This window comes from Bufo bufo, chromosome 2 (genome assembly GCF_905171765.1).
Source record: "Bufo bufo chromosome 2, aBufBuf1.1, whole genome shotgun sequence".
NCBI classification, from domain to species: domain Eukaryota; kingdom Metazoa; phylum Chordata; class Amphibia; order Anura; family Bufonidae; genus Bufo; species Bufo bufo.
Genome location: NC_053390.1, coordinates 392199491 through 392219730, shown reverse-complemented (window position 1 = coordinate 392219730; position 20240 = coordinate 392199491). Strand labels below are relative to the sequence as shown.

The window sequence follows — 20240 nt, the reverse complement described above, 5'->3', positions numbered from 1 at the left end:
GTCTGGAGACGCCGTGGAGAACGTTCTGCTGCCTGTAACATCCTCCAGCATGACCGGTTTGGCATTGGGTCAGTAATGGTGTGGGGTGGCATTTCTTTGGAGGGCCGCACAGCCCTCCATGTGCTCGCCAGAGGTAGCCTGACTGCCATTCGGTACCGAGATGAGATCCTCAGACCCCTTGTGAGACCATATGCTGGTGCGGTTGGCCCTGGGTTCCTCCTAATGCAAGACAATGCTAGACCTTATGTGGCTGGAGTGTGTCAGCAGTTCCTGCAAGACGAAGGCATTGATGCTATGGACTGGCCCGCCCATTCCCCAGACCTGAATCCAATTGAGCACATCTGGGGCATCATGTCTCGCTCTATCCACCAACGTCACGTTGCACCACAGACTGTCCAGGAGTTGGCAGATGCTTTAGTCCAGGTCTGGGAGGAGATCCCTCAGGAGACCGTCCGCCACCTCATCAGGAGCATGCACAGGCGTTGTAGGGAGGTCATACAGGCACGTGGAGGCCACACACACTACTGAGCCTCATTTTGACTTGTTTTAAGGACATTACATCAAAGTTGGATCAGCCTGTAGTGTGTTTTTCCACTTTAATTTTGAGTGTGACTCCAAATCCAGACCTCCATGGGTTAAAAAATTTGATTTCCATTTTTTAATTTTTGTGTGATTTTGTTGTCAGCACATTCAACTATGTAAAGAACAAAGTATTTCAGAAAAATATTAAATTAATTCAGATCTAGGATGTGTTATTTTTGTGTTCCCTTTATTTTTTTGAGCAGTGTATATACCCACTTAGGTTTGTTATAATCTGTTATGAATACAATTTCTAATTATGGTTAACTGCAAATGGAGTTTACTATAGCGCAGTGGTGGCGAACCTATGGCACGGGTGCCAGAGGCGGCACTCAGAGCCCTCTCTGTGGGCATCCACACCCTGGAAAAGGTCTAAGGTGTACCAATATGCCGTAGACTTTTCCTGCCATTCATCAGTGCAGGGCACACTATGAACAATGCAGGCTGCGTATTGAATGTAGGGAGGTTATTATAGCTCAATGATAAAGTACATGGAAGATATACTATACTGGACTGTAGTATTCAGGCTAAATTGCCGTGTTGGCACTTTGCGATAAATAAGTGGGTTTTGGGTTGCAGTTTGGGCACTTGGTCTCCAAAAGGTTCGCCATCACTGCTATAGGGAATAAAGTCTACATTGAAAAATATCTTCATTATTCTGTCACACAAATTATCTCCCTGAAGCAAAAAAATAATAATTACAATCTCTTTAAAGAGGTTTACAATACAAACAGTAAAAATGCACATATCTTTTATCAAGACACAAATTATTAAGCATACATGTGCCATTAGTTTACACTCTGTTCAAATGACTGCATCCTTGGAACCATATAAACTTGTGTCCACAGGCAAGGGTAAGGGATTGTCTTTACTCCTGTCAACAAGTAATTTCTGCTTTCATCCCCAGGGGCTTTTTGTCTGCACCTGGCGAGATTATTGCATGCAGTTTTTTCTTTCTTTTTTTGCTTCTTTCTGGTAGTTTTGTGCATTATATACATATAAAGAACTTAACTCCTTAAGGACACAGCCTTATTTCACCTTAAGGACCAGGCCATTTTTTGCAAATCTGACCAGTGTCACTTTAAGTGGTGATAACTTTAAAACGCTTTGACTTAGGCTCCATTCACATGTCCGTTTTTTCTTTCCTGATCTGTTCCGTTTTTTGCTGAACAGATCTGGACCAGATCTGGACCCATTCATTTTCAATGGGTCCTGGAAAAAAACGGACAGCTCAATGTCTGATTTTTTTCAGGACCCATTGAAAATGAATGGGTCCAGATCTGTTCCTGAAAAAACGGAACAGATCAGGAAAGAAAAAACGGACGTGTGAATGGAGCCTTATCCAGGCCATTCTGAGAATGTTTTTTCGTCACATATTGTACTTCATGACACTGGTAAAATGGAGCAAAACAAAATCATTTTTATTTATAAAAAAAATACCAAATTTGCCAAGAATTTTGAAAAATTAGCAAATTTCCAAGTTTCAATTTCTCTACTTCTATAATACATAGTAATACCTACAAAAATAGTTATTACTTTACATTCCCCATATGTCTACTTCATGTTAGGATCATTTTGGAAATAACATTTTATTTTTGGGGGACGTTACAAGGCTTAGAAGTAAATCTTGAAATTTCTCAGAAATTTTCAAAAACCAACTTTTTAAGGACCAGTTCAGGTCTGAAGTCACTTTGTGAGGCTTACATAATAGAAACCGCCCAAAAATGACCCCATTCTAGAAACTACACCCCTCAAGGTATTCAAAACTGATTTTACAAACGTTGTTAACCCTTTAGGAAAATAGAGATACAATTTCAAAATTTCACTTTTTTGGCAGATTTTTCATTTTAATATTTTTTTTCCAGTTACAAAGCAAGGGTTAACAGCCAAACAAAACTCAATATTTATGGCCCTGATTCTGTAGTTTACAGAAACACCCCATATGTGGTCGTAAACTGCTGTACGGGCACACGGCAGGGCGCAGAAGGAAAGGAATGCCATACGGTTTTTGGAAGGCAAATTTTGCTGGACTGTTTTTTTTGACACCATGTCCCATTTGAAGCCCCCCTGATGTACCCCTAGAGTAGAAACTCCAAAAAAGTGACCCCATTTTAGAAACTACGGGATAGGGTGGAAGTTTTTTAGTACTAGTTTAGGGTACATATGCTTTTTGGTTGCTCTATATTACACTTTTTGTGAGGCAAGGTAACAAGAAATAGCTGTTTTGGCACAGTTTTTTTTTGTTATTTACAACATTCATCTGACAGGTTAGATCATGTGGTATTTTTATAGAGCAGGTTGTCACGGACACGGCGATACCTAATATGTGTACAAATTTTTTTATTTATGTAAGTTTTACACAATGATTTCATTTTTGAAACAAAAGAAAAATCATGTTTTAGTGTTTCCATAGTCTGAGATCCATATTTTTTTCAGTTTTTGGGCGATTATCTTGGGTAGGGTATGATTTTTGCGGGATGAGATGACGGTTTGATTGGCAATATTTTGGGGTCCATATGACTTTTTGATCGCTTGCTATTACACTTTTTGTGATGTAAGGTGACAAAAAATGGTTTATTTAGCACAGTTTTTATTTTTTACGGTGTTCATCTGAGGGGTTAGGTCATGTGATATTTTTATAGAGCCGGTCGATACATACTTTTTTTTTTATTTATGTAAGTTTTACACAATAATATTTTTGAAACTAAAAAAAATCATGTTTTAGTGTCTCCATCATGTTCTAGAGAGCCATAGTTTTTAGGCCAATATCTTGGGTAGGGTATGATTTTTGCGGGATGAGATGACGGTTAGATTCGTACTATTTTGATGAGTGTACGCCTTTTTGGTCGCTTGCTGTTGTACTTTTTGTGATGTAAGGTGACAAAGAAATTGTTTATTTAGCATAGTTTTTACAGTGTTCATCTGAGGGGTTAGGTCATGTGATATGTTAATAGAGCTGGTCGATACGCACGTGGCGATACCTAATATGTCTATTTTTTTTTCCCTATTTTTTTTTTTCACTTTATTTGGGGAAAATTAAGTTTTTGTTTATTTTTACTTTATTTTTTGTCCCACTTTGGGGCGATGATCGGAAATACACAGGGCGTACAGGTACGCCCTGTGTCCTTAAGTACCAGGACATCAGGGCGTACCTGTTCGCCCTGTGTCCTGAAGAGGTTAAGTGAACTAGGTGCCATGTTGAAGAATTATATTTTTAGCTTAAATCCACATGGAACACCTGTAGATTTTAGAAAGTTACTGTAATTTAGTACTTGTGGAAACAGAAATTTGATATCCTTTGTCTGATCCCTTGCCTGATTTATTTAGTTTAATACCTTAGTAGTCTATGTTAAATTAATATATATCAAGAGGTGAACGTTCACTCCATTAAAACCTGCAACTGTACTCTTACATTTCTTATTCAGTGATCAGTTTAATGTTATCAAAGTGAGGACCCATTAATACAGGCTAATTATCAGTAATGAACATTTGTACGAATGCTCATTCCTGCTAATCAGCCCATGTAAACTTAGCAGCGATCAGCCGACAAATGAGCAAAGGCTCATTTGTCAGTTTACTGGATCGTCAGCAACACATCTCCAAACACCAGAAATCATGTAAAAGTATGGTGGACGAACGATCGTCTTAAAGAAAGTTTGTGCCCCATGTATTTTCCATCAGCCCTTTAAACAAGCGCATACCAATTTGTTTAATTGTCGATTGGCCACGTAAAAGGACTTTCAACATAGAAGACGAAGGTTTCCGGTGTTGGAATTTCAGAGGCAGCCATGTAGTATCTGCCTAAGGCCCCTTTCAAATGAGCGAGTTTCACGCTGCACTCTTGCAGCGCAACTCTCGTCCTTACCTCCCGCCGGGGTCGCATAGCATTATATTGATTTATCATGCTATGCAACCCTTAGGCCTCTTGCACACGACCGTAGTGCTCCCGTGGCCGTATTTCGAACCGCATACGGCAGGTCGGCAATACATGGGGCACCGGCCGTGTGCATTCAGTTAGGTCCGCAAATCCGGAGATGCGGTGCGGAACGGAAGCACGGAACGGAACCCCATGGAAGCACTACGGAGTGCTTCCATGGTGTTCCATTCCAAGCTTCTGTTGTACAAAAAAAACAACTTGTTTTATCTTTTTGCGGAACAGACAGATCGCGGACCCCATTCAAGTGAATGGGTCCGCAATCCGCATGCGGCTGCCCAATGGTCGGTGCCCGTGCATTGCGGGCCGCAATTTGCGGTCCGCAGCACGGACACGGAGCCCTTGCAAGAGGCCTTACAGTTCTGGAATTCATTGGATTGGGCAGTATTATGTCAGTGTTATCCAATACATTCCAGACCTCTTACGGTTACATAGCATGAAATATCAATATAATGCTATGTGACCCAGTCAGTGCTGGGAGGTCAGGACGGGAGCTGCGCTGCGAGTACGCAGCGTGACACTTGCTCGTCTGAAAGGGGCCTAACACTGTTATTAATAGGAAGAAAGTGCTGTAGTTCGTCCGGCTGGTGGTTTAAAACCCCACCAAGAAGGGACACTTCTTGGAGCTGTGTGTGGACAGACGCCGCTTGAAGCGAGTGTCTGCTCATGGTGTTGCTCCATTAAAACAAAACTGCAGCAGAAACCACGTCGTTTCCTTCCACGGCATATGCATTGGATTTTGACAGCACCAAAATCCATTTTGTGGATATACCCATAAGGATATTATCCCATCATACTACACTTAAATTTCCTATTACAGCATATGGGACACAGACATGCTAGCAAACAATGACTCTTGCATCATTTAAACCTGTAATACTATGATAACCAAACAACAGCTGTTTGCTGTGAGTCGGATATGTGGCAATCAGCTATCAAATTAAATGGGTTGGCAAGTTCTATTTCTGGATTGATCCGTCTGTAAAACTGTTATGTTACTTACCTGTGTTCATCTACTGCAGTGTACACAATATGAGCACAGATGACCTGATGGAAACAATCTAATCTCTCCCTATGTTTTCCACTCGATATTGGTACTTTTAATATTCTGTATGAGAATGTATGAATCATATCTGCTTCATGATTTACCTGCTGTAGTACATGTCTTTCTCTTAGAGTCATTAATCTTCTGTGAAGCTCAACTAATTCATCTAGATACGCCTGAAAAAGAGAATCACACTGATATTTAGATATTGTAAAGGAGATCTATAATTTTTTATTTTTTTTTGCAGAACATATAGACTTTCTTTTTATTCAATGTATTAAAATGTTCTGTGTTTCTTCAATGTTTAACATCCTGTGCATAAATTCTACCAGCAAAGAATGCTGGGAGACATAAGATTTGTGGACACAGCTACAAGATAATGCACAGTATTTGTAAAGTTATTTAGATTTCCTGTAGACCGGTTATACTGTATATACACAGAAGAAAGAGACAGCAGAACTAGGCAATGAAGTATTTAAAGTCTGGTGCTCGCAATCCAGACCTTGATCAAATAGTCCCAAATGGCAAATAGCACAGCTCTCCAGGACTGTGAAAATAGTGCATTTATTCTTTTGTATCTATATTAGGCTGTCTACACACATATCCCTCGTTGCGGTCATGGGTAAAAAAGGCGATTTAGCACAATTGCAAAATTGGATAATCATTGGCTTTTGGGGCAAAAGTGGCGGTATTTCTAAAACGGTGTAGTTTGTTACCTGTATGCAAGCTGTTGTGATGAAAGTGTATCATGTATGGACAAATGTCAACATTGCGAATATGAAACGTGGAAACTACAGACCATCACGTGCCAATGATGTGAGGTGAACATCGGCTACAAAGGTGTGTGAGGGCGGACAGGCACTCTGCAGTGGAGCAGCTCACCACCAAAATAACCAAAGGGGGCTACCAGACTTATCTAAAACAACAGTTTGGTGAACCATAATGTGTATGGAGCTCCGAAGCAGAAGGATGGTCACTAGACCTCTGCTAACAAACTTGAATGCACAGAAAAGGCTTAAATTTTTATGACAGTATCAGAATTGGACCACCGCTGATTGGCAGCCTTCTCTGATGATTCACATTTCCTGCTTCATCGAATGGATGGACGTTGGTGTGTCAGATGAGAAACATCAGAGAACAAACCCCTTGCAACCACTGCTGGAAGAACACAAGCTGGTGGTGACAGATGTAGGGTCTGGGGAATGATTCTGTGGCATTCTCTAGGCCCACTCATCCATATGGAAGGCACTTGCACTCTCAACCAATTTGGGTATGACCCCATCCTTTCAGATCACGTACAACCATACATGTTGTTTTCCCTGGGTCAGATGGAATCTTCCAGCAAGACAATGTGACATGTCACATGGCTAGAAATGTCTGACATTGGTTGGAAGAGCATGATCAAAACTTCCAAGTACTAACCTGGCCCCCTAATTCCCCAGACTTGAACCCAACTGAGCTTCTGTGGGACCACCTTGCTGCGATCAGCAGTTTTCTTCTGGCCGATTCTTGACATATTTGCTAGATTGCGGCTGGATCTCCATCAGTCCCCATAAGGGTCCACTCACACGTCAGTAGAATAGGTCCGCAATACACTACGGACGTGTGAATGGACCCTTATAGTTAAGGGGGCCAGACGTAGACTTTCAAGTTTCTGGCAATGCCGGAATTCAGTGAGAGCCTGCCGGATCGCTAGCACTAGTCTCAAACTAGCCTTACTCTGATAATAATGTTATGACTCGAATAATGAATGACTCGACTGTGTATTTTCATAAAGCTGAGTAAATGAATTTATTTTGCAGTTTTACAGATATTACCAAGTTTCATGTCTGGGAACACATAAAACAATACATTAAGCTGTTATACCACTGCAGCACGGTAAGGCACCCTATGAACTCCAAAAAAAAAATTAAAAAATCTACCGTAAATACTTGTTATAGAAAATTATAACAAATGTTTCTAAAACTGTATTGCAGTAGTGCAAGTACAAACACAGTCACTTTTTTTGCAGTATTTAATTTAAAGAGTTATACCCATCCAATACATTGATGGCATACTGCAGGATATACCACCGTCAGATAGGTGCAGATTCCACCTCTGGGATCCGCTCCAATCTCCAGAAAAGGCCCTTGAAAGAGAAGGAGAGAGCACTGTGCATGCATGCAAGCGCTCCTTTCACTTCTATGGGAGTTCCAAAAGAAGCCATGTAAACGCGCTCTGCTATTTTCTGAAGTCCCATAGATGTGAAGGGAGAGCACACTGCGCATGCACAGCCACCTCTCCATTCACCACCATGAGACTGCTGGAAATAGCTTAGATGGTGCTTGGCTATTTTCGGGACTCCCATAGCGATAAATGGAGGGTGGGCGTGCATGTGTGGTGTGCTATTCTTCATTTCCAAGGGCCCGTTTTGGAGACAGGAGCAGGTCCCAGAGGTTGGATCTGCACCTATCTAACAGTGAAAGGAAAAAACTGCTTTCAGACTGCCAAAAAATACAGTCTGGTCCAAGAGGAGCATCTACAATTGTTTCAATAAAATAGAACTGAGGCTTTAAAGGGGTTGTCCAGCCCTTAGTAAGTGATGACCTATCCTGAGGATAGGTCATCACTAGTTGATCGGCCAGGGTCCGACACACTGCACCCTGGTTAATCAGTTGATCGTGTATGTAGCCCCGTCCCCAGAAGTTTACGCCAAAGCTACACAGCACCATCAACATTGCTGTGGAAGTAGCTCACTACTACAGTGCCGCTCCCATTGACTTCAAGTGCAGCAGTGCTGTAGCAGCAAGCTTCCTCCACTACAATGTTGATAGTGCTGAGTAGCTCCTGCCCCAACTTCTGGTGATGGAGCTACACCGAACAGCTGATCGGCGGGGTACAGGGTGTCAGCTAACATTTACTTATGGCTGGACAACCCCGTTTACACTTTACCTGCTTAAATCAAACCCCAATATTTGTTATCACAACTTCTTTGGCAGGTACACCAAGGACAACCCTTCGAGAATATGAGATTCATTGCTTGAAAATCACAATGCCTCGGAATTGTAGCTATTAAATTATTATTTTAAATAATTTTTTTGTAACTTTTTTTAAATTTTTAGTTCTATAAAAGCTGAAATAAACACTTTGAAATATGAATAAGGAATGGCTGTGATTTTATTCTCACGTCAGAGAAAGAGAAAGTTAATACAAGATACTCACTAATGTATTGTGATTGACCATATTGCTTTCTTTGCTGGCTGGATTCATTTTTCCATCACTCAGAGAGCTGAGCAGAGGCAATGAAAGCCGAAAGGGTACAGCGCTCTGAGAAACGCTTTTGTCCCTTTGTGTGTGTGCGTTTTTTTTTTTTATCTCACAAGCAGCCCAAAACGGATCCGTTTAGCCCCAATGCATTCTGAATGGATAAGGAGCCGTTCAGAATGCATCAGTTTGCCTCCGATCAGTCTCCATTCCGCTCCGGAGGCGGACACCAAAACGCTGCTTGCAGCGTTTTGATGTCCGTCTGACGAAACTGAGCCAAACGGATCCGTCCTGACTTACAATGTAAGTCAATGGGGATGGATCAGTTTTCACTGACACAATATGGTGCAATGCAAAACGGATCCTCCTCCCATTGACTTTCAGTGTAAGTCAAAACGGATCAGTTTGCATTGTCCATTTTTGTTTATGGTAATGCAAACGGATCCGTTCTGAACGGATACAAGCGTTTGCATTATAGGTGCGGATCCGTCAGTGCAGATACCAGACGGATCCGCACCTAACGCAGGTGTGAAAGTAGCCTTATGTACTGTGATTGTCCATATTGCCGGCTGGATTCATTTTTCAATTTTTTCACATTACACATTGCTCATTTCCATGGTTACGACCACCCGGCAATCCAGCAGCGGTGGTCGTGCTTGCACACTACAAGAATAATCTGCGGCCTCTCTGGTGGCCGGGCCATGGGAGCATGCATAGGCCGGTGCTTTTTCCTATAGTATGCAAGCACTGCTGGATTACAGGGTGGCCATAACCATGGAAGCAGTGTGTAATGCGATGGAAAATTGAATCCAACCTGCAAAGGAGGCAATTTGGACAATCATAGTATATTAGTAAGTGCCTTGAATTAACTTCCTCTACATAATAAATGATATTTGCTGAAGTGAGACAACTTTAGGTTTCCTCTGTGGAAATATACAGATGAAAGCCGCAAGACCCACATGATATAGGGGTGTGGGGGGAAGTAAGTGGTTGCTAGTATAGGATTAAAAACAAAAAAGCTAAAACTGAAACAGAAAAGATCTCAATGGGGCTTCACAGCCTGTAGATATTGCTGACCTATCCTCGGGATAGTTTATCAATATCAAACATTGAGGGTCTGAAAACTCGGCACCCCCACTGATCAGCTGTTTTCAGCAGCCACTGGGCCTGAAACTAAACTAACCTGATATTAGTGACTTTTCTGGAGGCTGGGTCATCAAAAGGCATGTGAATTTTGTTTTGAACATTACAATGTTTAACAAAGGGAAAATGTGTAGCTACATGAATCATTCAAAGGCGGCCACAGATCTAGCTTTACCTTATCACAGTCTCCATTTTTTATTTGCTTTTCAGACTTGCTTTGTTTAATTGGACTTTTCACTTCCAGGATCTAAAAACCACAGCAAAATACAAAGGACATGAAATTCAGTATAAAGTGAACTGAGATGTAAAACAGTGTGGGCGCAGCCAGGAGAAACTCTGTATGAGAACCACACCAGGTTCATCTAATCTCAGACATGTCAAGAGAAGTAGCAGATCAAGAGGAAACAACCAGATAAAAAGTCTGACTCTTCTCTTTGACTCCCCCCACTTCTACTAAGGGGTTTCAAACTTCCAAAGAAAGAGTTAAAAAAATAACAGTATGTTGTAAATTCTGTCTAGCCTCTGGAGGGACTGATAAAAGCTCTTGACCTCTGATCTTGCACTTTATGGTTTCTGCCAGACAATGGCATTTACAGCTGTATTATAAAGTAACAAGTGACATTTTGACAAATCAGGTTAGCAAGTCTATTCAGAGCAGGAATTAGTCATATTTTGGGCAGGTAATTTCTTACTACTTTTCATATTTAAAAGGTAACAGTTTATTAATACAATATACTAGAAAACATAGTGTAATGACAACAAAGCAAACAATATCATACAGTCAGGTCCATAAATATTGAGACATCGACACAATTCGAACATTTTTGGCTCTATACACCACCACAATGGATTTGAAATGAAACGAACAAGATGTGCTTTAGGCCGAATGCACACGGCCGTGTTTCAGGGCCGTGAGCGGTCCGTGGTAACACGGTCTGGATTCCTGCTGAGAGCAGGAGCGCACGGCGTCATTGGTTGCTATGACGCCGTGCGCTTCATGCCGCCGCTGCACTACAGTAATACACTCGTACATTCCAGCCTTAACCGCAGACTGTCAGCTTTAATTTGAGGGTATTTACATCCAAATCAGGTGAACGGTGTAGAAATTACAACAGTTTGCATATGTGCCTCCCACTTGTTAAGGAACCAAAAGTAATGGGACAATTGGCTTCTCAGCTGTTCCATGGCCAGGTGTGTGTTATTCCCTCATTATCCCAATTACAATGAGCAGATAAAAGGTCCAGAGTTCATTTCAAGTGTGCTATTTGCATTTGGAATCTGTTGCTGTCAACTCTCAAGATGAGAGCCAAAGAGCTGTCACTATCAGTGAAGCAAGCCATCATTAGGCTGAAAAAACAAAACAAACCCATAAGAGAGATAGCAAAAACATTAGGCGTGGCCAAAACCACTGTTTGGAACATTCTTAAAAAGAAGGAACGCACCGGTGAGCTTAGGCTACTTTCACACTAGCGTTCGGAGCGGGTCCGTCTGATGTTTCATCAGACTGATCCGCTCCTATAATGCAGACGTTTGCATCCATTCAGAACGGATCCGTCTGCATTATAACTTAGAAAAATTTCTAAGTGTGAAAGTAGCCTGAACGGATCCGTCCAGACTTTACATTGAAAGTCAATGGGGGCGGATCCGTTTGAAGATTGAGCCATATAGTGTCATCTTCAAACGGATCCGTCCCCATTGACTTACATTGTAAGTCTGGACGGATCCGCTTGCCTCCGCATGGCCAGGCGGACACCCGAACGCTGCAAGCAGCGTTCAGGTGTCCGCTCGCTGAGCGGAGGCTGAACGCTGGCAGACTGATGCATTCTCAGCGGATCCGCGTCCACTGAGAATGCATTAGGGCTGGACGGCTGCGTTCGGGGCCGCTTGTGAGCCCCTTCAAACAGAGCTCACGAGCGGACACCCGAACGCAGGTGTGAAAGTAGCCTTAGCAACACCAAAAGACCCGGAAGACCAAGGAAAACAACTGGTGAAGAAAACACCCTTCACAACAGTTGGCCAGATCAAGAACACACTCCAGGAGGTAGGTGTATGTGTGTGAAAGTCAACAATCAAGAGAAGACTTCACCAGAGTGAAAACAGAGGGTTCACCGCAAGATGTAAACCGCTGGTGAGCCTCCAAAACAGGAAGGCTAGATTAGTGTTTGCCAAACGACATCTAAGCATGGTGGTGGTAGTGTCATGGTGTGGGCATGTATGGCTGCCAATGGAACTGGTTCTCTTGTATTTATTGATGATGTGACTGCTGACAAAAGCAGCAGGATGAATTCTGAAGTGTTTCGGCCAATATTATCTGCTCATATTCAGCCAAATGCTTCAGAACTGATTGGACGGTGCTTCACAGTGCAGATGGACAATGACCCAAAGCATACTGCAAAAGCAACCCAAAAAGTTTTTTAAGGGAAAGAAGTGGAATGTTATGCAATGGCCAAGTCAATCACCTGACCTGAATCTGATTGAGCATGCATTTCACTTGCTGAAGACAAAACTGAAGGGAAAATGCCCCAAGAACAAGCAGGAACTGAAGACAGTTGCAGTAGAGGCCTGGCAGAGCATCACCGGGGATGAAACCCAGCCTCTGGTGATGTCTATGCATTCCAGACTTCAGGATGTAATTGACTGCAAAGGATTTGCAACCAAGTATTAAAAAGTGAAAGTTTGATTTATGATTATTATTATGTGCCATTACTTTTGGTCCCTTAACAAGTGGGAGGCACATATGCAAACTGTTGTAATTCCTACACCGTTCACCTGATTTGGATGTAAATACCCTCAAATTAAAGCTGACAGTCTGCAGTTAAAGTACATCTTGTTAGTTTCATTTCAAATCCATTGTGGTGGTGTATAGAGCCAAAAATGTTAGAATTGTGTCGATGTCCCAATATTTATGGACCTGGCTGTATATATAGATGAACATGGAAACTAAAAATTAGGTTTTGGGAATTAGTGGCAATACAAGATTTAAGAGCTATGTCACATCAAAGAAACCATTCCACAACAAAATATTTTCATGCCAAAGAAAAAGGTGGTGGAAAAATCAGTGCAGGAATCAGCAAGGATGGAAATTAGAGAGGAGCAAATCCATTTGTCTTATCAAGAGTTCTTCACTTGTGAGAGACTCTCACCGCTGGTGAAGAAGCTCTTCATGCACTGATTTTTCCTATCTTCAAATTATGCTGAAGATTTATTTTGCAGCATGTGGATGGTACTGTAAAACGTTATGGATTCTCCACATGCAAATCTACAGTGCCAAATCCCACATAGACATACTCTAATACAGTTTTTTTCATGTGCAGTGCATGAAATGAATGCTTACTGTATTGTAAGTGTGAGGAGTCCCCAGAATGACCTTACTGCGCCTGAGTCCAATGCCATATTAATTAGAAAAAACATTTTCATGGACCCTAGTAGGGAGTAATCCTCATATGTTGGCCAGAGTGGGAGGTTGTGACAAAGATCACCTACTGCTCTGGAGGACCTGTCCAGTCCTGCATTACACAGATAGCCCATTGATTTGAATGAGCAGAATTAAATGGTCACCACAGGCAAAAAACTAAAATTAAAGAGGTTGGCCACTTTCGGTTTACTGCTGACCAATGTGTATGTAAGATGATTGTATGGTACTTATATAGCCTTTGTTGAAATTCTGCACCATTTTGTATACTTGTCTTTTGCGCTGTCCATATAAAGGTCTTATCCATAAAATGGTTGCAGATGGAGAATCATATGACCAGATAAATCACCCCAGTGAGGTCTCCTCCATTCAAATACACTGCACCTGCCATCTACACGTGTTCTGTTGAAAGTTTAATACTGGTGCAGTGCATGAATAGAGGAGACATCACATGTAGGTGATCTGCCTGGTCATGTGACTGTCCATCAACAGCCAGCTAATGGACAGGACCTCCATGTGGACAGCACAAAAGATTTGTCTAAAAAGGGGGCTTGGCTTATAAAATATAGCAAATGGCACAGAATATGAACAAAGAAAATTTTAGTAACACATTGGTCACATATAGCCAGAAAGTGACCAACTCCTTCTTTGCCTTTAGCATCTGAATGAATTACAGAAACACCCTCCTGTTCTCTACTAGATCGCAGCTGTAGCCTGAGCTGCCTTAACAGAGCAGTGCTGTCCTGATCCACTTAAGAGTTAAGTTAAGAAATGTACACAGACAGCATCACATAATGTTACAATAGAGTGGTCCTTTAAGGGCTGAGATTAGAGATGAGCGAATCAAAGTTGACGAAGTGGAATTCGATCCGAATTTCAGGAAAAATTCAATTCACACCGAATCCGAATTTCCTCACGCTTCGTGGTAACGAATTGCATTTTTTCCTAAAATGGCTGCTGCGTGTTTGGACATGGAGCAAGGAACTCTGGGAACGAGGGATCACCCAGAATGCCATGCATGCAGTCATTCAGCAGCCAGCCAGCCCTGTGATATCACAGCCCTATAAATATCCTCAGCCATTTTCCAGTGTACTTATAGTGCAGGGAGAGACGTCAGCAGGCACTAGGGACAGTGCTAGGAAAGACTTTAAAACTTTTTTTTTGCTGTATAGAAGTTCAGGGAAAGGATAGGGAGGAATCATTCCACAGTATTGAAGCAGAACAGGGTTCAGTAGGGGAGTTTACAGCCTGGGTAATAGGAATAATCCTATTACACCTTGCTGCACTGACTGCGGATCCAAATTGCCATTATACAGCTCTGTAATTCCAGCAAACTTGTTATTGGGGTGCAAGTGCTGTTTGATAAAGCCATTAACAGGGTTTATTACAAGGAAATATTCCTATGTCTTATTTGCACTTGTGTAGTGCAGTTATATGTTTTAAAGCATTTTTGGGCTTTGTGACACAGTGAGGGGTTGTGTCTGGCAAGGCAGGTATTTTCCTCCCACCATGTGCGGCTGGGCTGGTTTCCAGCCAGATGAGGTCAAATACTGGACCAGAGTTTAAGTGCCGGGTTTGGCAGCACCTGGCTGTCCTTAAATAGGCAGCTGGGCTCAGCAGAGTTGTCGTTGTTTTGGGGATCGGAGGCTTTGTGCCGTGCTGGAGGGCTTAGAGCCGCATGCTGGGGAAACAGGCCCCCTAAAGCCTGCTGTGGACTACTGGAGGCAGAACTGCCAGCAAGGTGACTTGTGTTATATGAACTTTCCATTGTGTGTGAATTAACACCAATACTGCAAAGTTACATGCTGTTTTGTGCAATTGCCTCAAGTGTGAATAAACACTGACGTTTTGAGTTAAGAACTTGTATTTTGCCTCTGTCCTGTGCCCGCTTACCCTATCTACCAGAGCGAAACCCCACAGCTTGTATTAGTGGGAAAAAAGGGCTTATTAGCCGTTGTGTGGTGAAGTGAGAAAATTACAGCCCTTTTTGGCGTATATTAGAGGCAAAAAATATATATATTTGCCGTTCAGCGGTGCAGTTATATGTTCTAAAGCCTTTTGTGCCGTGTATAAGTGGAAAAAGATAAGGGCCTATTAGCCGTTCAGCGGTGCAGTTATAGGTTCTAAAGCCTTTTGTGGTGTGTACAAGTGGAAAAAAATAAGGACCCATTTGCCGTTCAGTGGTGCAGTTATATGTTCTAAAGACCTTTTTGGCGTGTATTAGTTGCAAAAAAAAAAAAAAAGGGCTTATTAGCCGTTGTGTGGTGAAGTGAGAAAATTACAGACTTTTTTGGGGTGTTTTAATTTCCTTTTTATTTATTTATTTGATCTAACAGTATGTCAGACAGAGAAGTGCCAGGCCTTGCACAGGGGAGTGGCAGAGGTCTAAATGTTTCTGGCGCAGGCACAGGTCGCAGCAGAGTAAGGGGGCGTGGCAGCAGCAGTCGCAGCAAGAGGCCTGAGCTCCAGGTGTCATCTAGCCATCGTGTCTTGACCAGCAACCCAGCAGTTCTTGAATGGTTGACTCGGCCATCTACTTCGTCCCAAGTGACATCAGAAACCCCCAGCCAAGAGTCAGTGGGTTTGTCAGACACAACCCTTAGTTGGCACGGCCCCGGAGCAGGACTTGTGCCCTCACCTGTCCTCAACCTGCCTCTGTCCTTTTCTGTTCCCTCAACCAGAGAAGTATTATATGCTGTGGTCTCAGCTCCACTATACAGCGAGGACGAGCTACTAGAGGACAGTCAGCAGCTACTGGCCAGCCATAATGTGGAGGAGACATCCACCGCTTCCTCCGCTAGGCGGGCAAGTAGTGATGAGGAGAGTAGGGTGGGAGCTGGTGTTGCGAGCGGTCAGGCTCCTGACCCAGAGACCATTGACGAGGACATTATTGACGTGCAGACAGTACTCGATAATGATGATGTAGCTGATCGCACTTGGCAGCCAGGTGAATTAGGGGCTTCATCATCATCGGGAGAAGAGGGTGGCAGCTTGCCCGTGAGGCAGCAGCGGAGCCAGCAAGTCGCTAGCGTGGCCGGGAGTCAGCAGGGTGGCAGCAGTAGGAGGTTGGGAGCCAAATGTGCCTGGGGTAGACCACCCTCTTCGCAGGAGCCTACCTGCCCGGAAAGTAGTGGTGCAGGGGTTCAAGTCAGTGCAGATTGTTGGGGGTAAAATAACCTACTCGCTGGAGGAGGTGAACATGGCCATTTGTAGAATCTGTGGGCAGAAAGTGAAGCATGGCCAGGGTGCCAATGTTGCAACCGCTGCATCACCCAGTGGCACGCACCCTATTTCAGGCAGTCAAGGCTCCTCCACCTCAGCTAAAGGGAGCTGTCAGTCCTTCCCATCATCTGCTGGTCCTGATGCTCCTGCTCCTCCTCATCATTCACTCCATCAGCAATCGATCATCGAAGCGATTGCCAAGAGACAACAGTATGTATGCACTCATCCAACGGCGCAGAAGGTGAATGTGCTCCTGGCCAGGTTGCTGGTACTGCAGTCCCCCCCTTTCCAAGGGGTGGACTCTGCACCTTTCAGAGAACTGATGGCTTGTGCCGAGCCGAGGCGGAGAGTCCCAAGCCGTCATTTCTTTGCCAAAAAGGCAGTACCAGCCCTGCACACGTATGTAGAACAGAAGGTGGGCCAGTCGTAACTACGGTCAGGGACAATACATGTCCTTTACGGCCCACTGGGTGAATGTGGTTCCTGCACAGCCACACCAGCAACTTGGCCAGTTGACGCCACTTCTGCCTCCACGTTCTCAAGTCGTTGGTCCTGCGATATTGTCCGCCTCTGCCTCCTCATCCTCCAGCGTGTCCTCAGCCTCCACAGCAGGGATAATTCACAGCGCTCCTCCAGCATACCACGGCAGTGTCACCCTGTTCTGCAACTCATTTGCCTGGGCAAACGGAGTCACACAGGGGAGGAACTGCTCTGTGTCCTTCATCAAGAAATAAAATCCTGGCTTTGTCCACGACAACTCAAAATCTGAACCATGGTGACCGACAACGGCGCTGCGTCAAGAAGGGTTAAGCCATACGCCCTGCATGGAACACGTGTTCAATCTGGTTGTCAAGCGGTTCCTGAAATCTTTCACCCATCTGCAAGGCATCCTAAAAATGGCCAGGAAACTTTGCATGCACTTCAGCCACTCGTACACCGCAAAGCACACCCTCCTTGAGCTGCAGCAGAAGAACGGCATCCCCAACATAGGCTGATATGCAACATTTCCACCCGTTGGAATTCCACCCTCCATATGTTGGACAGACTATACGAACAGAGAAAGGCCATAAACGATTTCTTAATGATCCAAGCGGACAGGAGTACTGCCCTGTGTAACTTCGATGTCAGCTAGTGGCAGCTCATGCGTGAAACCTGCCGTTTGCTCAGGCACTTTGAGGAGGACACGTTATTTATCAGTCGCCAGGTCTACGGGATGAACAACGTCATTCCACTGCTTCATGTTCTGGAACAGATGCTGGTAAATCTGGCTGGTCAGGGGACTGCAGACGTGGCGCCTCGATCTCACGGCCACATGAGCCCTGTGAGGGCTGAACTGGAGGAGGACATTGGAGCACAAGCAATGTGTAGCAAAATGGGTGGTTTTTACACACAGGTGAGAGGAGGAGCAGCCAGAGCAGCTACAGGGCGACGAAGAAGGCGAGGCAGAGGACCCAGACACACCATGGCAGTATGCAGTGGAGATGGAGGCAGGGAGTCCCTCCGAGTTACTTGCACAAATGGCCCGATGCAGGCTCACTTACTTGCGTAGTGACAGCCGAATTGTCACCATTCGGCAGAGGGATGACTTCTGGCTCTCCACCTTGTTGGACCCTCGCTACCGGTCCAAAATAGGGGCCTTTTTTATACCCGCTGAGAGGGAGGACAAACTGAATTACTATAGAGACATCCTATGTAGTCAGTTGGCTGCTGCCTTTCTGCGCCATCTTGCAGGTCTGATTGGGGAAGGCCCTCTGCGCTCAGGTTCCTCTGCTGGGGCTGCTGTGGCAGGGTGGGGGGGGGGGGGGGTAGGTGAGGTTCAAGCTCCATCAGCAGCAACCTGCGTCTAGATTCACTTATGAGCAGCTTTCTTCACCCGCCTAGTGAAGAAACTACTTACCAGCAGCAGCAGCTAGACCTGGAGCAGGACCTGAACTAGCAGGTGGTGGCATACTTGGACAGCACCCTGCCACCCCACATTGAAGATCCGCTGGACTACTGGCCAGCCAAACTGGATTTGTGGCCGCAACTGGCAGAGTTTGCCCTGGAAAAGCTGTCCTGCCCGGCCAGTAGTGTGTCATCAGAGCGGGCGTTTAGTGCGGCGGGGGCCATAGTTAGCCCAAGAAGAACTCACCTGTCCAGCCAAAATGTGGAGAGACTGACCTTTGTCAAGATGAATCAGGCGTGGATCAGCCAGGATTTCCATCCACCAATGCCTGATGCATCAGACTAGATCATCCACGAAGCCACACCAACACTTTAAAAAAGAGACCGGTTTCATCTGGCTACCTGCCTCAGCTACTATTCTGATGCTGCTACCCGCCTGATGCCATACATCTGATGCCAAGTGCTCCTTCTTTCACCCACCATCTTCAGCTGGTACTGGTATTGCCACCCACCTCCCCACTCTGTCACCGGGTCACTCTGTGGTCTCCTGATGCTGCTGCCACCTCCACACTGTCATTGGGCCACTCTGTAGTCTCCTCATGCTGCTTCCACCTCACCACTATGTAATAGGGCCCCTCTGTGGACTTCTCATGCTGTTCCCACCCTCCCCACTTCATGACTGGGCCACTATTTTGCCTTTGGCTGACATAATCATTTATTTGACCCTTCTTCTGATCTGTCAGAAGAAAGTAAAACTGAGATGCACTGTTTATGTAACGGCTGTAAGGCCTGCATGACATGTCCCTATTTTGCATCAGAATTGGCTTACGATTTGGTAGCCAAAAGCAGGAATGGGTACAAAACACAGAAGACATGCAAATATTACATTCACGTGTCATCTCTGTTTTGGATCCACTCCTGTTTTTTTGGGCTTTAGCAATACTGATGGATTACTGACCAAATGCTGACCGAGTGAAGACAGATGCTCCACAGACCAGATCCATTTTTTGGGGGTTATTGTTCTGACGGATCAGAGGAAGGGCAAAATGACAGTGACGTCAACACAAACTTACTGCTGACACCCCCCTCCACTCTGTCGGGGGGACTCTACTTGTATAAGCGTTTAATAGAACAGGTTCTGTAGACATCTATGTGGAATCAGCTGCCGACGGTGTAAAAGGAGTGCGCTTCTTCTTGACACTAACATTGACCTGTAAGGCTGAGTTCACACTTGAGTTTCTTGGTCAGTTTTGGCTCCGTAACTGCCCAAATAAGTGAAGTGTGCAGTGATTCTAAGAGCGACGCCTGTCCTCTGCATGTCATACTGACTCACAGTATTATTTCACTACCACAGCAGACTCCCTATGTGTGTTACTGTAAGGCACAGCCGTTTTTTAACGTGATTCGCCACAAATAAATTTGGATCGAAATGAATTTTTTGGAAAAATTCGGCAAACTGGCCGAATCTTATTTTTGAGAAATTCGCTCATCTCTAGCGGAGATGTGTGGACATATTCTTTAGTACACTAGATAACTTACATCAATAGGGACCAGTACTTGACAGAAATAGGGGGTTATGATTTTACCCTTCAGCTGCTATAAGGCAATGGATGAATACCGTGAAGCCTATTTATCAACATATAAGGAAACATTAGAATTTACTCTTACTATAAAATCTGCTACATGTTCCAATCAAAGCAAGCAGCGCTTATTCCTGTGTGATTGGGATGTGTGCTTTTTGCATTACGACCATTGCAGAATTAAAAGAGCAGCCGACA

General features: G+C 44.1%; 1 protein-coding gene across 5 annotated transcripts in view; it reads right to left on the bottom strand.

The window, feature by feature from the left end:
* Positions 1 to 20240, bottom strand: part of MLLT3 (MLLT3 super elongation complex subunit) — a 270938-nt gene that overhangs the window by 21012 nt on the left and 229686 nt on the right. For all 5 annotated transcript variants that reach the window (XM_040417220.1, XM_040417219.1, XM_040417221.1 and 2 more), the window contains 2 exons: positions 10120 to 10191; positions 5663 to 5734 (listed from right to left, as the gene is read on the bottom strand). In XM_040417220.1, coding sequence (XP_040273154.1) covers positions 5663 to 5734; positions 10120 to 10191 — 144 coding nt within the window. The remainder of the gene's footprint in view (positions 1 to 5662; positions 5735 to 10119; positions 10192 to 20240) is intronic.